At 35.1% G+C, this 17,574-nt stretch overlaps 2 protein-coding genes across 2 annotated transcripts; one reads left to right on the plus strand and one right to left on the minus strand.

Annotated features, from left to right (window-relative positions):
• Positions 1-2,048: 2,048 nt before the first annotated feature.
• Positions 2,049-5,336, plus strand: ppil1 (peptidylprolyl isomerase (cyclophilin)-like 1). The gene is made up of 4 exons (XM_007254293.4): positions 2,049-2,254; positions 3,802-3,956; positions 4,681-4,749; positions 5,049-5,336. The coding sequence occupies exons 1-4, from the start codon at positions 2,199-2,201 to the stop codon at positions 5,267-5,269; spliced, it is 501 nt and encodes a 166-aa protein (XP_007254355.1). The 5' UTR covers positions 2,049-2,198; the 3' UTR covers positions 5,270-5,336.
• A 1,263-nt stretch (positions 5,337-6,599) lies between these two features.
• slc6a11a (solute carrier family 6 member 11a) lies at positions 6,600-16,899 on the minus strand. The gene is made up of 14 exons (XM_022675745.2): positions 16,698-16,899; positions 15,713-15,847; positions 15,296-15,436; positions 14,308-14,395; positions 14,053-14,185; positions 13,746-13,880; positions 12,499-12,602; positions 11,816-11,940; positions 10,751-10,863; positions 10,528-10,665; positions 10,129-10,231; positions 9,374-9,474; positions 9,073-9,243; positions 6,600-8,922 (listed from the first exon to the last, which is right to left on the minus strand). The coding sequence occupies exons 1-14, from the start codon at positions 16,843-16,845 to the stop codon at positions 8,806-8,808; spliced, it is 1,752 nt and encodes a 583-aa protein (XP_022531466.1). The 5' UTR covers positions 16,846-16,899; the 3' UTR covers positions 6,600-8,805.
• Between the last annotated feature and the right edge of the window lie 675 nt (positions 16,900-17,574).

Raw genomic sequence — 17,574 nt, forward strand, 5'->3', positions numbered from 1 at the left:
AAAATGTGTAAAGAGAAACATTAACAATTTTTCTTACTCGTCACTACTCTGGGGGCAGGCGGGGGGGGGGGGGGGGGGGCGGGGGGGATTGGGGTGGCTGAGGGGGGGTTGTGGGGGATGGGGGGGATCGAACGAACCCTTCGATCCCCCCTGGCTACGGGCCTGATATATGTGCTAAGTAATTATTATTATAGGTAACAGAATGTGACAAGATAGTGAATAATCGCACATCTTCGTTAAGAGTTTGAGCAGAATGTGACACATAAACAATCAGAACATTCGTTTTATACAGAGAACCTGCATGTGAATCCTCAATTAAAGCAACGCAATGGATTCTGGGTATTTTATGTCCAACAGTGTTTTTACACTCTATATTAAGGTGTATTCCAGTATTGTTACCCTAGAGCAGTACACTATATAGTGAATAGGCCACAGTTTCTTACACAGCTAAGGTTTCTAAAGAGCTATATGTAGATAACATAAACTTTTCCCTATAATTAACATGGGGACAGTCCATTCCCCCAAATTAATAAACATATAATAGCATTTTATAGAGCTATTTAAAAATTCTAAAGGAATACAGCATTACTAAAAACAAAAAACGTCTTATTAAACAAAGTTAACTCATTCTAGTTGGATCTCATTGCTAACAAAATGTAATTGTAGTGTCAAGGTCACTATGTATGTATGATAACTTAAGTAATATTTGTGGGCAGTCTACTCTAAGAGTGTCTATTAATAGAGTAACTAAAACTACACGTCAAATGTCTATACCTAAATGTATTTCTGTATAACAGGTAGATATTAGCCACATCCAGTGTTGTAAGCATATCTACTAATTAAAATAGACTGAACGGCTCATTTTAAATGTCTAGGATTTTTATGTCACGATAATGAATTTTATATTACCCTAATGCCTTCGATATTAGGGTTGTTTTTGCCTCGAGCTTCTTTACAAACAGAGTGAATGTTTATTAAAGCGAGATTTTGACTTTGGCTCCAGAAACCCTAAAAGTTGCACCTTTTTCCTACCAATCCCCCTCCTCTCCTCCGTGACCCGGAAACTGATTTTCTGACACTATCTTGCCACCTGTCTGAATACCGGACGAAAGAACGAAAGAACGAAAGGACGAAAGAAGCCGCTTAAAATATTCCTCCACACGGCTTCCAACGGATGATACACCACAGTTTCCTACCCAGGAAATGTTTTAAAGATTTTGGAGTGACATCCCTGTGGCCACGCCCACAAAGCACCTGAGCACAATATTTTTTAGAAATAATACAACTTTTTAAAAACATTTACGTGACTGTAGAACATATATCATTACTAATTATGAACAAATAAAAAGAGATAAATAAAACGAAATAAAAATTAAGAAATATAAAAAATAAGTCTTTCACTTTTATTTGATTAGTAATTATTTCACATAATTTATAAAAATGTAGTATTTTCTCTGCAACAGGAGAGAAATCTGGATGACCATATACAGCTCTGGGAAAAAAATAAGATACCTCTTAAAAATTATACATTTCTTTGATTTTACCAAATTGAAAACCTCTGGGATATAATCAAGAGGAAGATGGATAATGACAAGCCATCAAACCAAACTGAACTGCTTGAATTTTTTGCACCAGGAGTGGCATAAAGTTATCCAAAAGCAGTGTGGTGGAGAACATGCCAGTATGTATGAAAGCTGTGATTTAAAACCAGGGTTATTCCACCAAATATTGATTTAGGTTATTTAGCGTCCAAGTTTGATTCTGGTTCTTTTCCTTTTGGATATGCCGTTTACACTTTTATTTTACATAAATCTTCTTAATCATTTAGCATAATTAGAACAGAACATTATGCTGAATTATGCTGAATGATTATATCGTACATGAAAAAAGCTTCCAAATTCCTTTAAACCATTCACTGATGCACCACATGCCAGACAGGTACTTCGCACTTTTGATTGGTTAATGCATGAAATGATTGACAGTATCCCCGTCCATTCGCCACGCCCACTGGTTCTCCGCGCTGCACTCCTCCACTCCGCCAGCGGGCAGCACACGCTGTGTTTTTCTCCTCACAGCTGCAGAGAAGAAGCTTCGCACACCAGTCGCTTCCTACTCACGTTTTTGTTGCATAATTAAAGATTATTTCGCGTATTTAACTTCGTATTTAACTCCAGCTCTACGGTTTTTTACAGCCCGCGATGTCAGGAATACCCCCGGACTCCTGGCAGCCGCCGACGGTTTCGCTTGAGACCACGTAAGTCTGAACAGCGCGTTTATATCAGTGAATGAATGAACTGCAGCAGGGCGCTAAAACTCCCCCGCTGACTAATCTAAACACTTTAAATCAAGGCTTTGATTACTGTTGGGTTTACTTTGTCTCACAAAATTACATTATATAATATGAAGGAATCAGACTTTATTAGCAAAAAAAAAAAAAAACAGCTGAAAAATGTCAACAATAGACCTTAAAGAGATAGGCCAACAACTTTAACACGGCTTCCTTTACAAAACTAAATATTTTAAATAGTTCCATAAACACTATAATAAAACTAAAATACTCAGTGTTTACTTATTCAAAAGAGATATTTCTCACAAACTCTATTGCACAAGTAAGACAATGTTTAATATCAATTCATGATATGATCTTATAAAAGCCATTAAAGGCATTACAGTTATAAAATCAGCCACAGTTCCATTTTCTCAGGTTAACAAATACATGCAGTTCAGTGTGCATTAAAATAATCTTTCATGCTACAGTATTTAATATATTTAAAAGGGCCATAGTAACTGCTCTTAAAGCTGTTTTACACTGTGTATCCAGAGTTTTAGGGAGTTTTATCACTTGTGTTAAATAAATTATTCTGTACCCAGGACATTCTGGCCTAGAAGAAAATCGATTTTATTTACATATATAAATGATTCTCAATTACAATTTTTAGTTCTTACATAACAACTTATTTTTATATATATATATAAACAAACAGTTTAAAGCGATACTCAAGCTATGGTTTCCATTACATTTAATTTACATTTTTTGCATGTAGTAAGCAGCCCCCTTCAACTGCCTTATATTAAACAAGATACAAAGATAACATGCTTGTATGCAAATGTCTATCTACTAAGATTCCCTCAGGAAACTTCTGTGTGTAAGGATGTACAATCTTAATTATCCCATTTTTAAAATCACATTAAAACAGTTATTCAATTGATCAAATTAATTAGATTAGCTCCCCATCCCTAATAACCAGTTTGACCATGTTTGGTAAAAGCTTGATCAGCATTGTTAAGCATGACCAAAATCATATGCAACATTTATTAATCTAATCAAGAGCTGCTAAACCAGCAAGCATACCAGCATAAATTTTGTTTTCATCTTGATTACCAGCTTTTAAACTGAATATTGATATCCTATCATTTTATAATATTGTGTTTTTTATTTTTCAAAAACAGTATTGATTTTAATCAGTTAATTTTGTGTTTTGCTTTAACACTAGAAAGCAGTGTTGTACTCTATTGTTAAATCCCACTAATCTGATTGGGGGAAAAAATCTGATTTTATTATAGTAGTTTTCCCAAAACATATACCTTGTGTCTCCTTTGTTTACATATTCAAATAAGAATCTAGAGGAATCTAGTTGCTAACTTTAATATATGTGTACCAATAAGCAGTAAAATTGAGGCGAAATTTCTGTATTCTTGTTTTTCTTTATAAATTTTGTATATTTACAATGCTGAGAGGATGTGATTTAAATAATTAATTTGTATCGTTAATCAATGTCATTTTTGTTTAATGGCCTTCAGGATGGGCACAATCGTGGTGGAACTGTATTGGAGGCATGCACCTAAAACCTGCAAGAACTTTGCAGAACTAGGCAGAAGAGGATATTACAACAATACCAAGTTTCATCGCATCATAAAGGACTTCATGGTGCAGGGCGGTGACCCAACAGGAACAGGTACGCTTATTTAGTTTGTACATTTAATACAAATTTGAATTCTACTTTTAACTGCAAACATGCCAGATGCTAGTATTAAAACCTTTACTTGGACTGTAGTATTAAAGGCAGTAACCTGTACTGTCAACAGGTAGTTTTGTCCAGAAACAGATACTGATATTCAGCAAAGTGTAAATGGAATTCTGTTTTAGATTTCAGATTACAAGCTTTCTGTTTCTGCATACCGTTACATATTGCCTCCAAAATATTAGACAGGCGATGCTACAGCTTTCATGGTCAGACAGCATAATTAGCCTCACTTTTACTGGGTGTCCTTCTGTCACCCCAACACTCTGTTCAATGCTGCTAATCAGTAAAGGCATCTCTTAGGAGAAGTAACGTAGCTAGCAGTTAAGAGCTAGTTTTCTCCTCCAAGCATGTTCTGCTGTCCAATAATGTTGCATTGTTGGAAGTTATGGGTTTTAAAAGGAGCACATTTTAGCCTTCAAATTTCTGGCACTGGCAGCATTACATGATTTGGAGAGTTTTAGCTACCGGATGGGAGTTGGAAGTTACTTCAAAATGGTATGAATATTTAGCATAAAAAAAATAAATTTATTAAGGAATCTGTAGTAAAAATGGTGCTTTTTAGAACCATGGCAACCAAGAGAACCATTAAGTGAAAACCTTTTTAAATATAAGAAAGTTAATTCAAATGTTTAATCTCTACTTTGTGACATCTCAGGTCGTGGTGGTGCATCTATTTATGGAAAACAGTTTGAAGATGAACTTCACCCAGAGCTGAAATTCACAGGTGGGAAATAATGATACTAACAACAACAACAACAAAATAATTATAGTAATTTATAATAAAGTTTGAAGTAATGCGGTGAGCATTAAGATGCAAAAATCTTTTAAAATTAAACCAGGAACACTATGTACTGTATGTATATATGTGGCTATAAAAGAACATGCACCAGTTTTGTCCTCTGTTCAGAATAAATCCTGATAAGTAGCCTAAAACTATTTAAAATCCATAATTGTTCAACTTTTTTAAAAATACTATTAAAATTGCTGGTAATCGTTTCTTTTTATTGTGATACTCTTGTCTAGGTGCTGGAATCCTTGCGATGGCTAACGCAGGCCCAGACACTAACGGCAGTCAGTTCTTTCTGACCTTGGGTCCCACACAGTGGCTTGATGGCAAGCACAGCATATTTGGGCGAGTTTACCAGGGCATTGGTGTACTCAATCGAATTGGCATGGTAGAGACCAACAGTCAAGATCGGCCTGCTGATGATATAAAGATACTCAGAGTGAATCTACCCAACTGAAATGTTTTTTCCTCAAGTTTTCTTATTTTGTACAGTCTTTTCTAACAATAAACACACAGTTTTTAAATTGTCATTGCATTTTTTTAAATCCATATTTAATAAGAAAATATAACCTTGCTAGTATAAAAACTGAACTGAAAAAATACTAAAATAAATTATTCAGATAATAGAATGATCTTGATATGACTGGCCATTAAAAGGATATTGCAATAGTGATCTAAACATCAATGTAAAGATAAACATACAAGTGCACATTTTATTAGTTGCCCTATTTTATTAACTTATGTAATATTTTGTATAGTTGAATATTATATTGTGTTGGTTTCAATTAGATACATTTTCTTTATTTTTTATTTTTTATTTATTTTTTAATATAATCTCCCTAAATGTATGAATTGTTATCCTAATATGGATTCTCATTCTAGAATGTTTTAGTTTGTTTCCTAAATGCCCTGGTGTAAGGGCAGGCTGTGGCCACATGGCGGTGCCATCTTATAGCACTCAAACATTTTGCATACCTGAGGTCTTCATTGGTGAATCTGTGGACTTCACCTTACAACATTTTGGAGCTACTAGTAAAAATACTTCCTTTTTCCCAGCCTGTCCAGAACTAAATATAAATAAGAAAACAGTATGTATTCTACAAGCTTAACTATCAGGAACACTGCACAGGTACACAAAATGAATTACACAATCAAACAAAATCCAGAAACTTTATTTTTGTTTTAGGTAAACCTATGTTCACCTACGATTAAAGAAGTACTACTGAGTATAAACTACTCTACTAAAAAAATAAGGGAACACCTAAATCAGATCCAGATTAACAAATGGTTAATAATTTTTACTGATATAAATTGTGCAAATAGTTGAGAACAAAATGACAGGACAACAGTCAGTGGAAACTAAAATCATCAACTCATGAAGGGCAAAATCTTTTATGCTTCTTGTCCTTATTGATATCACTGTGATTATTAATTGTTCCTTTTTTTGTGCTTTTTTTCTTTTTGAGCCCTGCATAAACGTTGAGCTTTACACATCAGCCATGTCTAGGCCAATATACTGTATTGAGTGTAAGGTTTCCTCCTTTAAGCACTGCCAAATGATTTAAGAGTTGTAATGTGAACTCTACTACATATGGAGTACACATGGTACTACATAAGGTCACTGTATGGATGAATGTTTGCTGATTAAGCCTTAAAGTCTTAAAGCTCTTTTTCTGCCAGCAGTGATCATAAAGGAGTCAACATTACATGACAAGTTAATTATCAGGTGTTGCCTATAAAATAGGAAAATAAAAAAAAGAGTAAAATAATAAAAAAGAAAAAGCATATTTAGTTTTACCATCTATCGTTTAATACAAATAAAAATATGAGTATATAAACAAATACATAAGATAAAAAGTCAAATGTAGATTTGATATTTATATACACTTGTATTCAGGTATTTTAAGGTGTGGTGAAAAGCAGTGTGACAGTGGTTGCATGAAGCTGCAGGTAGGCCAGCGCTCAAATCTGCTTTAGGTGACACAGAGCTAACATGAGCTTTTAATTGCCTGTTAGCCATATCAGCCTCATATCTGTCGTGTAAACTATTGAAAAACACTTGACTTCAGATTTCAAACTGATTTTGGCTAAACCTGTCAATTTTAAATCAGTTTAAAAGACACATGTAATCAGAGGAAATCCATGCTAAATTGATTGAGTAAAAAACATTTTTTTCAGCTGAAGTATTTTCAAGGCACAGTTTCCGATATTTAATTAAGAAATAGTGGTCCTGCCACTTTATTTTCTGTGGACTCCATAATGGTAATCGTAACAGTTCTTACAAGAACTGTAAGCAGAATCTTTTTTAAGCACTTCATAAAAAAAACACTTTTATTTATCTCAATGGCTGGTGCTTGAGTTACATGATGTATTCCTTTTAATATAATATAATATCAAGTGTAATTTTTTATATTATATCACAGCACACATGATTGCTAACAGATTTATATTGTTTTTACGATATTCTTACATATGTTACTATACATTAACTGGTAGAAGTAATATGATAAATAGAAGGAGTGATAAATAAATGAATAATCAAGGGGTTTGTTATAATAATATTTAGGGTAATGGTTTCCAGTCCTGGAGTAACCCCTTTCCTGTATACTGTTTCCTGTATAACACTACGCTACACAGCTTCTTTAAGGTTAGAGGCAGGGGTTTAAAAAAAAACATTTGAATGCTTACATTATAGTACTACATTAAACTATTTATCATCTATAACTCTTTTTGTTTAGTGTGTATCACAGCTTACTTTAACTCAGGATGGGTTTGTTAATGATCTGATTAGTTGAATCAGGTTTGTCTGACTAGAAAAACACCAAAATGTGCAGGGTAGGGTCATTCCAGGACCTGGTAATCTCTATTCTCATAAATTCTAAACACTAATACTGCTTTCAAGGCACATAGTAAGAGCTGGCCAGGGACTACAGATGAAAATTAGCCTTTACGGCTAACTCCGGCTTATTTACAGTTGTTTTCTGTTGATTAATGACCATTGTCCCTGTCAACTAAAAAAAACAAAACATCAGTAAACCAAGATATTATGGCAGATAAAATGAATATTGACAAGAATGCATTACAAATATACGTCAAGTTCTGTGACATCCACTATGTTAAACACTACCTGAACACTGATGGATGGAAGCAGGAGAAATGGACAGGCATGAAGACATGAGATAATTTGATAAAAGTCAAACTCCTGGGTCAGAGATTCTCCAAAACAGCAAGGCTTCTGATCAAGTGATGAGAATCTCCTGATAGTGGTCTGAGGAGTGGTATTGGACTTACATGATTAATCATTTTTTCAGGGCATATTCCTTTGAAATTCATTAGGAAATATTTAATGACATGTATGGGATGAATGTGTCAGAATATGCATCACACTTTGCCCACTCAGTCCCCTGGCCAAGGCAACTACAATTAATAAGTAAGGACAGAACTGGATCTTGCATAAATCAAATGCCATTCCATCTGGACCAGTAAGTCCTGTTTTCCCTCATGTCCTGTGAAAAAATGCTGGATTGTGTGAATCTTTTGTGCGTGGAATGTGCTGTAACAAGCCAAATCTGCAGTGACTCCATTATTAACTTACAGGGATTAAACTTATTCTTGTAGAATAGGTTTTTCTAGCAGTATATGGAGAATCAAGAACATATTATATATAAAGTTTTAGTTTATAGATCCACAGATCCACAAAATGTATTTGTCTAGACTGGCATGGTAAAAGACTACATATGGTGGATTATCACACCATGTGACTATTATGGCCAATATAAGTAATTAGGCATCAGCATACGAGAAAAACGGTTGCAAATGTTGCTGTACATTCTATGCAACAGTAAAGGCTAGAGTTCAAAACTGAATTACATGAATTTAGGTATTTAAAGTTCTTGTTGTCTTTTTGATGTTTTTTTATCTACTTTTACTATGGAATCCTATGGAACTATAGAACTTCTATTTAGAAGGGACTGTATGAAGAGGGATTAAATTTTAGGGGATGTTGGATGTCTTTTCTTCATCTCTGGGTTGTGGAAGAGGGCGATGTCTTGCTGGATGTCTCTGTGGCTGAGGCAAATCATCTGCAGGGTTACAAGCGGCCTGAAGACGCTGGGACAAAAACACACAAAGTAAATGCACACAATTTATTATTAAAAAAAAAATTACTCAATATTTACAACACATTATTTAATGCTATTAAACTTTTATAAACTCATGATTTAATAATTAAGACAATATTATCTTAACAATCTCCCTTACCTCCCAAATTGTGCCTTTGCCCCGGTAAACCTTGTAGATCATGGTTATGGGAATGAGAGAGAGGGAGGATGAAGCTAGGAACCAGCCAAGCCCATAGGCCCACCATGGATAAACATATGTGTTGTTGAACTTCAGAGGAGTGTATCTGATCAGGTAGAAGAAGAACGTTCCCTGTTGAAGCCAACATTAAGAAATGTGTTTAGTCACAGGACAGTTTTGTGATCCATACATGAGAATTAAAGCTGAACTGAAACCACTTGAAAGGTGTTCTGATGGTAGATGAAAGAGAATTCATATTTACCATGCACATGGAAGGAGTGACATAGAGCCAGCAATATTTGACCACAGGCCAAGGACGATAACCAATCATATCCTCCAAGTTCTCATAGAAACGTTCAGCACCTAGGCAAGAAACAGATCTCTTATAAGCATTTATATTACCTCTAGCAAACACTACATATGGAAAAAAGGACTGGTACACACTTTACTCAGATAACATGCCCATGTTGGGCCTGCATAGGCAGCCCAACTGGAAACCGAAGAGTTTTATACACGGGTTCCATTAGGGGCCCCACATTTAATGACCATGATGGGACACATTAGTCATTATGTTGGGACCAAGAGGGGTTAAGCAGGCACCCTACCTGTGTTCTACACTGCACAAGTCATAAATAAATCTTATTTGGCACTAAAGGCAGCTTTATACTTTCGTGTCGAACCTACGCCATAGCTACATAAACACACCCGTCTGTGTAGGGTGCTCTCTTACACATTGACTCCATGCATAATAAACTGATATATAATCACAAAAAATATTAAAAATAAAATAAATATTATATTTAATATTGCTTTCTAATGTAAAAGCATTGCAGCATTAATTGGATCATTAGAAGTTAAAATGATATAATAAGAAGACAAAAAATATTTTAGGATGTCAAGGAATATCCAAAAGTATACAAAAGTCCTAAAGTATACATTCATGCAACATTCTGCTAACAAAAAGTTAAAACAAATTATGTAAATATGTAAAATAAATCTGCTTAAAGTGCTGCTTACCATAAACCCATCCAATAGCCACAGACTGGCAGATTGCAAGGAACAGCAGAGTAGCACCACTACAAACATAGTGATCGAACAGCTGGATGATGTACAGACCACCCTGCAACCATTAGACAGATCATTTTAATTAAATGCAACTTATTTTCTGCCCCCAAACTGTTTAAATTGCTTTGTCAGATATGTTTTATCTTGTCTTTAATATTATTTTATGTTTAAATACTATTAGGAACTGGACATATTAAAACGTAAACTATAAAATATACGCTACATAGTGCATATGCTAAAACAGTTTATAACATTATTATGTAGACATGTTTTAAAGATTACATGTCTTAAAAAAAGAATTCTTCAAATGTGAATAATATCTGAACCAAACTGAACCTGACAGATTCTCACCTCAGCGATCATAAACAGGCCCATAAGGTAGCAGAAGAGGCAAAGTGCTAACAGCAGCAGCTCTCTGCGGTAGCCACGTCTCAGAACACTGGGAAACACATCCGTCACTGAGGTCATGATACTCTCTACACCCACAAACTGAAGGACACAAGAAACAGGGCAGTCGACATGGAAACAGGGAAGGGGAAGAAAAGCAGAGTGGTGTTAGACTGTTCATTCTAACCTGGCTGTCCAAACCGAGGAGGATGATCATGGTGAAGAAGCAAACAGCCCAGAACTGAGACCACGGCAGCAGTGTAACCGCCTGTGGGTACACTATAAACACCAGCCCTGGACCTACAGCAGGCAACGGAGGAGGCACATTCAAAATCCACACCTGTACCTGTGACTAGAAAATATGCTTCTATAATAACTCTCCCAGAGTCTGTATTAACATAGATACAGTATACACTGTTGCATTGTTAAATATTTTATTGAGGGGCTGGAAAAAGATCATATTTACAATTATACTTAGCTGTAAGCATCTTAAATAATATGATTATTGAACGCATTGCACAGAATGAGCTAATCCTCTGTTGACAATAAATAAAATCCAGATTATCTTATGTTCAAGATAACTCACAACCAAGAAGTTTGCCATTGGCTTATGCTGCATTCCATTTACCTTGGAAGTCTGGGCTGGAAATAGCGTCACAGATACTAGTTCAGAACATTCCAGTTAAGCATTCTGATAATTGCACACTATTTACAAAACGTTATAAAAAACAGTAAGATAAAGATTTTTGAGTTTACCATAACTGGTTTTAGTACCATTTTCCAGTGTTTAATGTAAAATCTAATCAAAATATGTCTAATCATGTTTAGCATTGCCCCAGGTTAGCAGGTACCAGTTGATAATGCATTATACAGTATTTTACACCATGTATGACTGATTGAGACACAAACAGTTAAAAGTTTGATACTGTGTAATGCTACTGCTTTTACTTCTGCTGCTATGGAGCCATCCTGGTGAGGCTCCTCCCAATTTTCTGAGTAGGAAATCTGTGGGGATGTTTCAGATTACATTTTTTACTCTGAACCTGGAAATTCCAACATTCAAATAATAATGACTTTACACATATTTACACAAAGAGACTTTACACATATTTAACTGTAGTGCATATTTACGATGTAAAATTCACCTGTGTTCTCAACACTAACGAAGAGGGGGGAAAGTTGGAATGAGGCACCAAAACCACATGTTGAGTGCTGTAAAACACTGCCTAATGTTAGGGAATGACTGTCTTACCAGACTCTGCCACCAGAGAGATATCCACCCCCTGCTCTTTTGCCATGTGACCTAGCACAGAGAAGATGGCAAACCCTGACACAAAACTAGTCCCACTGTTCAGGAGGCACAGGTAGAAGGAATCTCTGCAAAAATGAATTTACAACCATGTTTTAGCAAATTTAGCAAATTTGTAATCCAATACAAATATGTTTTATATCATGATAACTGGTAAATTTAAATAAAATGTAAATAAGTCTAAATTAAAAAAAAGACCTATACATGTATGCAACTAAATGCAAAATTTCTAAGAAAATTATACTTTTTTTAATTGACTTATGTTTTATGTTGTTTTATTTGTTTTCAACTAATATTGTCACTTTTGGGCATCTGAAATATACCTTAAATCAGCTGAACAACTCTGACAAAACATTTACTGCAAATGATAAAAACAGCAATTGATACAACTAAAAATTGTATCTTTTTCAAACAAAACATGGTGCTTAATTCAAGACAACTGAAAATAATAACACTGTTTACAGCACTGCATATTATTTCACGATACTCTTCACAGGAAAAATGTTTATTTACTTTAATTAATTTAAACAAATTATAGTTGGTAAAACCCAGTGTATACAGCTGTATATAATCTTTACAGATTCAATCAACTGGTCTGAAATTTTAGTTGTGTTTTATGAACTTACCTGTAGCAGTTATTGTTATAACTGTTGTAGCTGCCAAGAGAGGAGAGATAGCCCAGACATATGGCATATGAATAGAAAATCTGAGTACCAGCATCCATCCAAACCTTGTGACACAGAATAAATAAACTGTTTCAGAAACAGTATTAAAGGAGCAACATGACAGTACTTTCTTCTATCTACTTAATTTTACACTGATAATATATGTTTGCCACAGTGACTGTAGAAAATAACAGTGACAATCAGCCACCACAGTTCTAGTGCCTCTGCTGGCTGGTCGTGGTCATCCCAATCCTCAGTTCGATAAAAAAGTCTCTGTGATAATACTGGCACAATTTTATTTTCACTCAGAATTCTTTTTTCTGTTTCAGAAATATTATTTTTCTATTTAGTAATGGGGTGGGATTTTACTGGCAGAATGAAGTGATTGACGGCTTTAGCTGGAACAGACCAATTCCAGGACCATTTATTACATTGAGAAGCTGAACTTACACTAACTGCATATTTACTGCTTAACACATTATACTGTGTATACAGCTCTGGAAAAAATAAGAGACCACATAAGTTCACAGTTTGTGAATCAGTTTCTCTGATTTTGCTATTTATAGGTATATGTTTGAGTAAAATAAACATTGTTGTTTTATTCTGTAAAGTACAAAAAGACTTTCTTCCAAATTCCAAAAAAAATATTGTCATTTAGAGCATTTATTTGCAGAAAATAAGAAATGGCTGAAATAACAAAAAAGATGCAGAGCTTTCAGACCTTGATTAATGCAAAGAAAACAAGTTCATATTAATAAAGTTTTAAGAGTTCAGAAATCAATATTTGGTGGAATAGCCGTGTTTTTAATCACACTTTTCATGCATCTTGGCATGTTCTCCTCCACCAATCATACACACTGCTTTTGGATAACTTTATGCCACTCCTGGTGCAAATATGTAAGCAGTTCAGCTTGGTTTGATGGCTTGTGATCATCCATCTTCCTCCTGATTATATTCCAGAGGTTTCCAATTTGGTAAAATAAAAAAAACTCATACTTTTTAAGTGGTCTCTTATTTTTTCCCAGAGCTGTATATACAATATAAGGAAATTAAACTATGTTTTTTAGAGTCACTGGGTGCTTTAAATGCACAGTGTCAATGTGCTTAATCTACAGGTCAAACAGCAAAAAAAGTTTTGATGCTGAATTCTTCTACTGAGTTTTCAAATAAGAAAAGTTTATTTTCCAAAGACACACTGTTGCCGTTACCTGCGGATCAGCAAGTCGGGAAACATTGGGGTACATGTAGTAGTGAATGCCATCTGCTGCACCAGGCAAAGTCACTCCTCTTACCAGCAAGACCACAAGCATCAAATAAGGGAATGTGGCTGTGAAGTAGGCGGCCTGCATTTATGAAAAACATGGATTACTATGGATTACTGCAGGATTTAATCCCTGTACCACTATGGACAATATGACATTTTATCATGACATCATACAATACATATTTTAAGCTTGTTTATTTTAAATATTTGTATAGCAAAAATGTCTGTATATTTTCTATCTATACCTATACCTTGCCGGTGGACTTTACTCCTTTCCATATGCAGAAGTAGATAATGATCCAGACCAAAAGGAGAATTAGGGCCAAATCCCACCTTACTGAACCCAGGCTCTCCACGCCAGAGGATAAGTGCAGTACTCTACGTCTATACATACAGAAAAGAAAGGCAAATACATGGAATATGTTTGTTTATGTGTGAAGTGAAAGTCATAGTAATAAATGTATACACTGTCCCAGAGTATGAAATCAACAGTAGTTGTATCTCACCGCCAGAATTCCATTACAGGTGAGGTGGCATTGAGGGGAGATGTCCAGTTCAAACTGGAATTCTTCCCGTGTAAGACCGTGCAGGCATCTAAAATACAGATACGTAAGCAAAAAGACACACACAAAGCATGCATTATCAGCAAACTGGCACTACTAATAATGACACTTGGACACTTGAACTCAAAATGACGCAACTAACTTAATCAAAATGATGCAATTAAGATGAGCCTTAAAGGTTGACTGTATGTTCAACCATATTCAAACAAGTCTTCACTCTAAAAAACAGAGGTACGATATGAATACTTTTTTGTACTCAAAGGTACACTCTTCATAATTGTACCCTCAAAGGTACAATATTGGTCTTTACAGGGTCAGATTTGTTCCCTCTGAAGTACAAAGTCATTTCTAACAGCAATAGGTACAAATTTGTACCATTTAACCAGCCAAAGGGTACATTCAGTATTCTGTATCACTGTACTAATAAACAATATATATTTTAATTGCACATTTTTTATTTGAAAGCCAGACAATTTTGGATCATCATGTTTTTGAGCCATATTTAGTTGATGATAATCTTTACTGGCACAAAAACCATTGGTACAAAAAAGGACTTTCACTGAAAGGTACTTTTTTGTACCTCAGTATAAGGTACAGCCCCGGCGACAAGCTTTGTACTCTTTTAAGTACAAATCTGTACTTACTTTTTTTAGAGTGTTCTAATGGCAAATTTCATCTAATTGAAGGTGGCATGTTTTGATCTGAAACCAGGATAGTATCAGAGGTTAAGGGGAGTAGAGCACACAACAAACCCAGCCCTGATAAAATATTCAATAAAAGTTTGAGTTTGTTATCACGTTTTACTACACCCCAAATCCATTTCACACTGGATTTCTCCTAACGTTGACAAAGCTAATGATTGAAACTAAATGAGACTTTTGAACCCAAATTTTCCATTATTTAAAAAAAAAACATGGACAATTTGTTGCACCTGTATTCCAGGCATTTTCACAGGAGGCCCAGGGTAGCTCCAAACTCAAGGCTGACAGAAGGTATAGAAAAGCCCAGACCATGATCACAATGTAGGTGATGCTACCATATACAATGATCACCTGACTGGCATATCCCAGACCTGTAAAAACAAACACAGACAGTATTACAGGATGAGTAGATTTTAAAACTATATAACCACAATGTTTAACATGTGTGAAGGCAGTTTTTTGTATGTGTGTTGTACACTGTAAATACATCGTAAAAATATTTAATTAAAAAAAAATATAGAATACAGCAAGGGCGTAGGAGCGGGTTTGATATTGGGGGGGGACACATCTGCTAAATGTACTTTAAAACCTAAACATGTTACTCCACATTACATTTACTGTATTAAGGATTGCATGCAGTTGTATACCTTCAAAAAGAGGACAGATCTTTGTCCAGCAGGTGATTCCTCCTTGGCTTGTGTACTGACCAAGTGACATCTCCAGTATAAACAGAGGTATCCCACATGTCACCAGGTACAGCACATACGGAATGAAGAATGCCCCTGAGGATTACAGTGCAGGAGGGAGCGTTAACATTTTACATTACATTCTTATAGGTTGAGGGAAACAACATATGAGCACTACACACTACACACTCTGTTACATCACAAAGGATTCAGAAAAGTTTTGACCTTTTAAAAGTGATTTTACATTACCCCAAACTAAGTTTTTCTATTGTTACAAGTCAAAGTACAAGACGAGTTGAGATTTTACCAATATTAATATATATATATATATATATATATATATATATATATATATATATATATATATATATATATATATATATATATATTTACATTTGAAATATATGATTGAAAATATTTTATTTAAATAAAACTCACAAAACACAAAACTGCGGGTCATTTTTAAAATATTTTGTAAGTCATCATCTTGTAATTGATGTCAATCAAGTTTTACTCTGATTATGAATTACGTATGATTTATCCCATGCAGTAAAACATTGTTAATAAGCAGCAGAATCCACGTATATGGACATAAAAAATACTAACATACTATAAAATATACTACATTAAAGCTATATCTATATACAGTAAAGCTCATTTATTATAACAGTAGATTTACAAGGTTAGATTTATATGGCAATATTTAACATTTTATATGTGTTTTTATACATATGTTTCAAAATTTATTTTATAAGTTTAAGATATTGTAAAAAAAAAAAAGTTAGTTATACATTAGTGTCCACTAATGCATAATGTATAAAAAAATGACTGTCAATTCTCTGCCACTGTATGTAAATATTGCAGTTGTAAAATAGTCTTCTCAAAATGTTTTATCAAATCTCCCATGGGTACGAATAAGTACAAACATCCAACCAGCATCACTCACCTCCTCCATTTTTATAGCAGAGATATGGAAACCTCCAGACATTTCCCAGTCCTACAATAGCCCCTGCTACTGTCAGAATGAACTCCAGCTTGCTGGCCCAGGCCCCTCGCTCCTGGATCCCTATCTGCCGACTGGAAGAACCTGCCATGCTCACCAAGTCAGAGCTTGTTGGTGCACTGGAGGAGGGATAGAAGTGAGCAACATGATTGCCTGCAACAGCTTTTATCAGGGGGCAGGGGGGTGCGGTCCAGCTGCCAAGCTTTGAGCTGAAGAGGGAAGCAGAGGGAAGTTGGTAATAGGATAGTGTTGATCTGTCAGTGGAGTTTTGCAGCTCCTGTTCACCGTAGTTAGCACATATATGGTTAAAGCCAGTTTTTTATGTTTCAGAGGATACTTGGCTGGTCATCTAATGAGAGGTCACTACCATGTCTATTGTCAGAAGTAGCAGAACAATCAAGTCAGGGTTTGTGAATAAGAAGGGAGTGGGTTGGAGATGTAGTACAGTATATGCTGTTGTGTGTATATGCTATTGATATAGTGCTGTTGGGGTTGTAAGTGAATCCCATGAAGTGAGCGTGGTCAGACTGTAACTGAATATGAGAAACATTCAGGGCTTCTCCTCTTTCCTGCCCTGGAACAACATGCTGCTCAGGCCAACCTGGCACCACACCATTTTGTGTTCTGTTTGTTATTTTAGTTTTTCTTTTTTCTTTGGGTAAAGTAGGGGGTTGAGTGCAATTTAGTTTGAATACCTTTTCTCCTGTTTGGTGACAGGGAGATAGGGTAGTTTTGTATAGTTAGTTTTCTTTATGTTAAGGTTTAGTTAGGGGTTTGTTTGTTTGTTAGTTGGTTTGGTTCATTTTTTTTGGCCTTTTTT

The sequence above is a fragment of the Astyanax mexicanus genome, chromosome 5 (assembly GCF_023375975.1).
Source record: "Astyanax mexicanus isolate ESR-SI-001 chromosome 5, AstMex3_surface, whole genome shotgun sequence".
Taxonomy (NCBI): Eukaryota; Metazoa; Chordata; class Actinopteri; order Characiformes; family Acestrorhamphidae; genus Astyanax; species Astyanax mexicanus.

Excerpts from the sequence above, each read along its gene's own strand:
- ppil1 (XM_007254293.4), top strand. The coding sequence starts at position 2,199 with ATGTCAGGAATACCCCCGGACTCCTGGCAGCCGCCGACGGTTTCGCTT. Across the intron at positions 2,255-3,801 it reads ACGGTTTCGCTTGAGACCAC|GATGGGCACAATCGTGGTGG; the intron begins GTAAGTCTGAAC and ends AATGGCCTTCAG. Across the intron at positions 4,750-5,048 it reads CCCAGAGCTGAAATTCACAG|GTGCTGGAATCCTTGCGATG; the intron begins GTGGGAAATAAT and ends ACTCTTGTCTAG.
- slc6a11a (XM_022675745.2), bottom strand. The coding sequence starts at position 16,845 with ATGGCAGGTTCTTCCAGTCGGCAGATAGGGATCCAGGAGCGAGGGGCC. Across the intron at positions 14,396-15,295 it reads TGAAAATGCCTGGAATACAG|ATGCCTGCACGGTCTTACAC; the intron begins GTGCAACAAATT and ends TCTGTATTTTAG. Across the intron at positions 11,941-12,498 it reads TATAACAATAACTGCTACAG|AGATTCCTTCTACCTGTGCC; the intron begins GTAAGTTCATAA and ends TCATTTTTGCAG.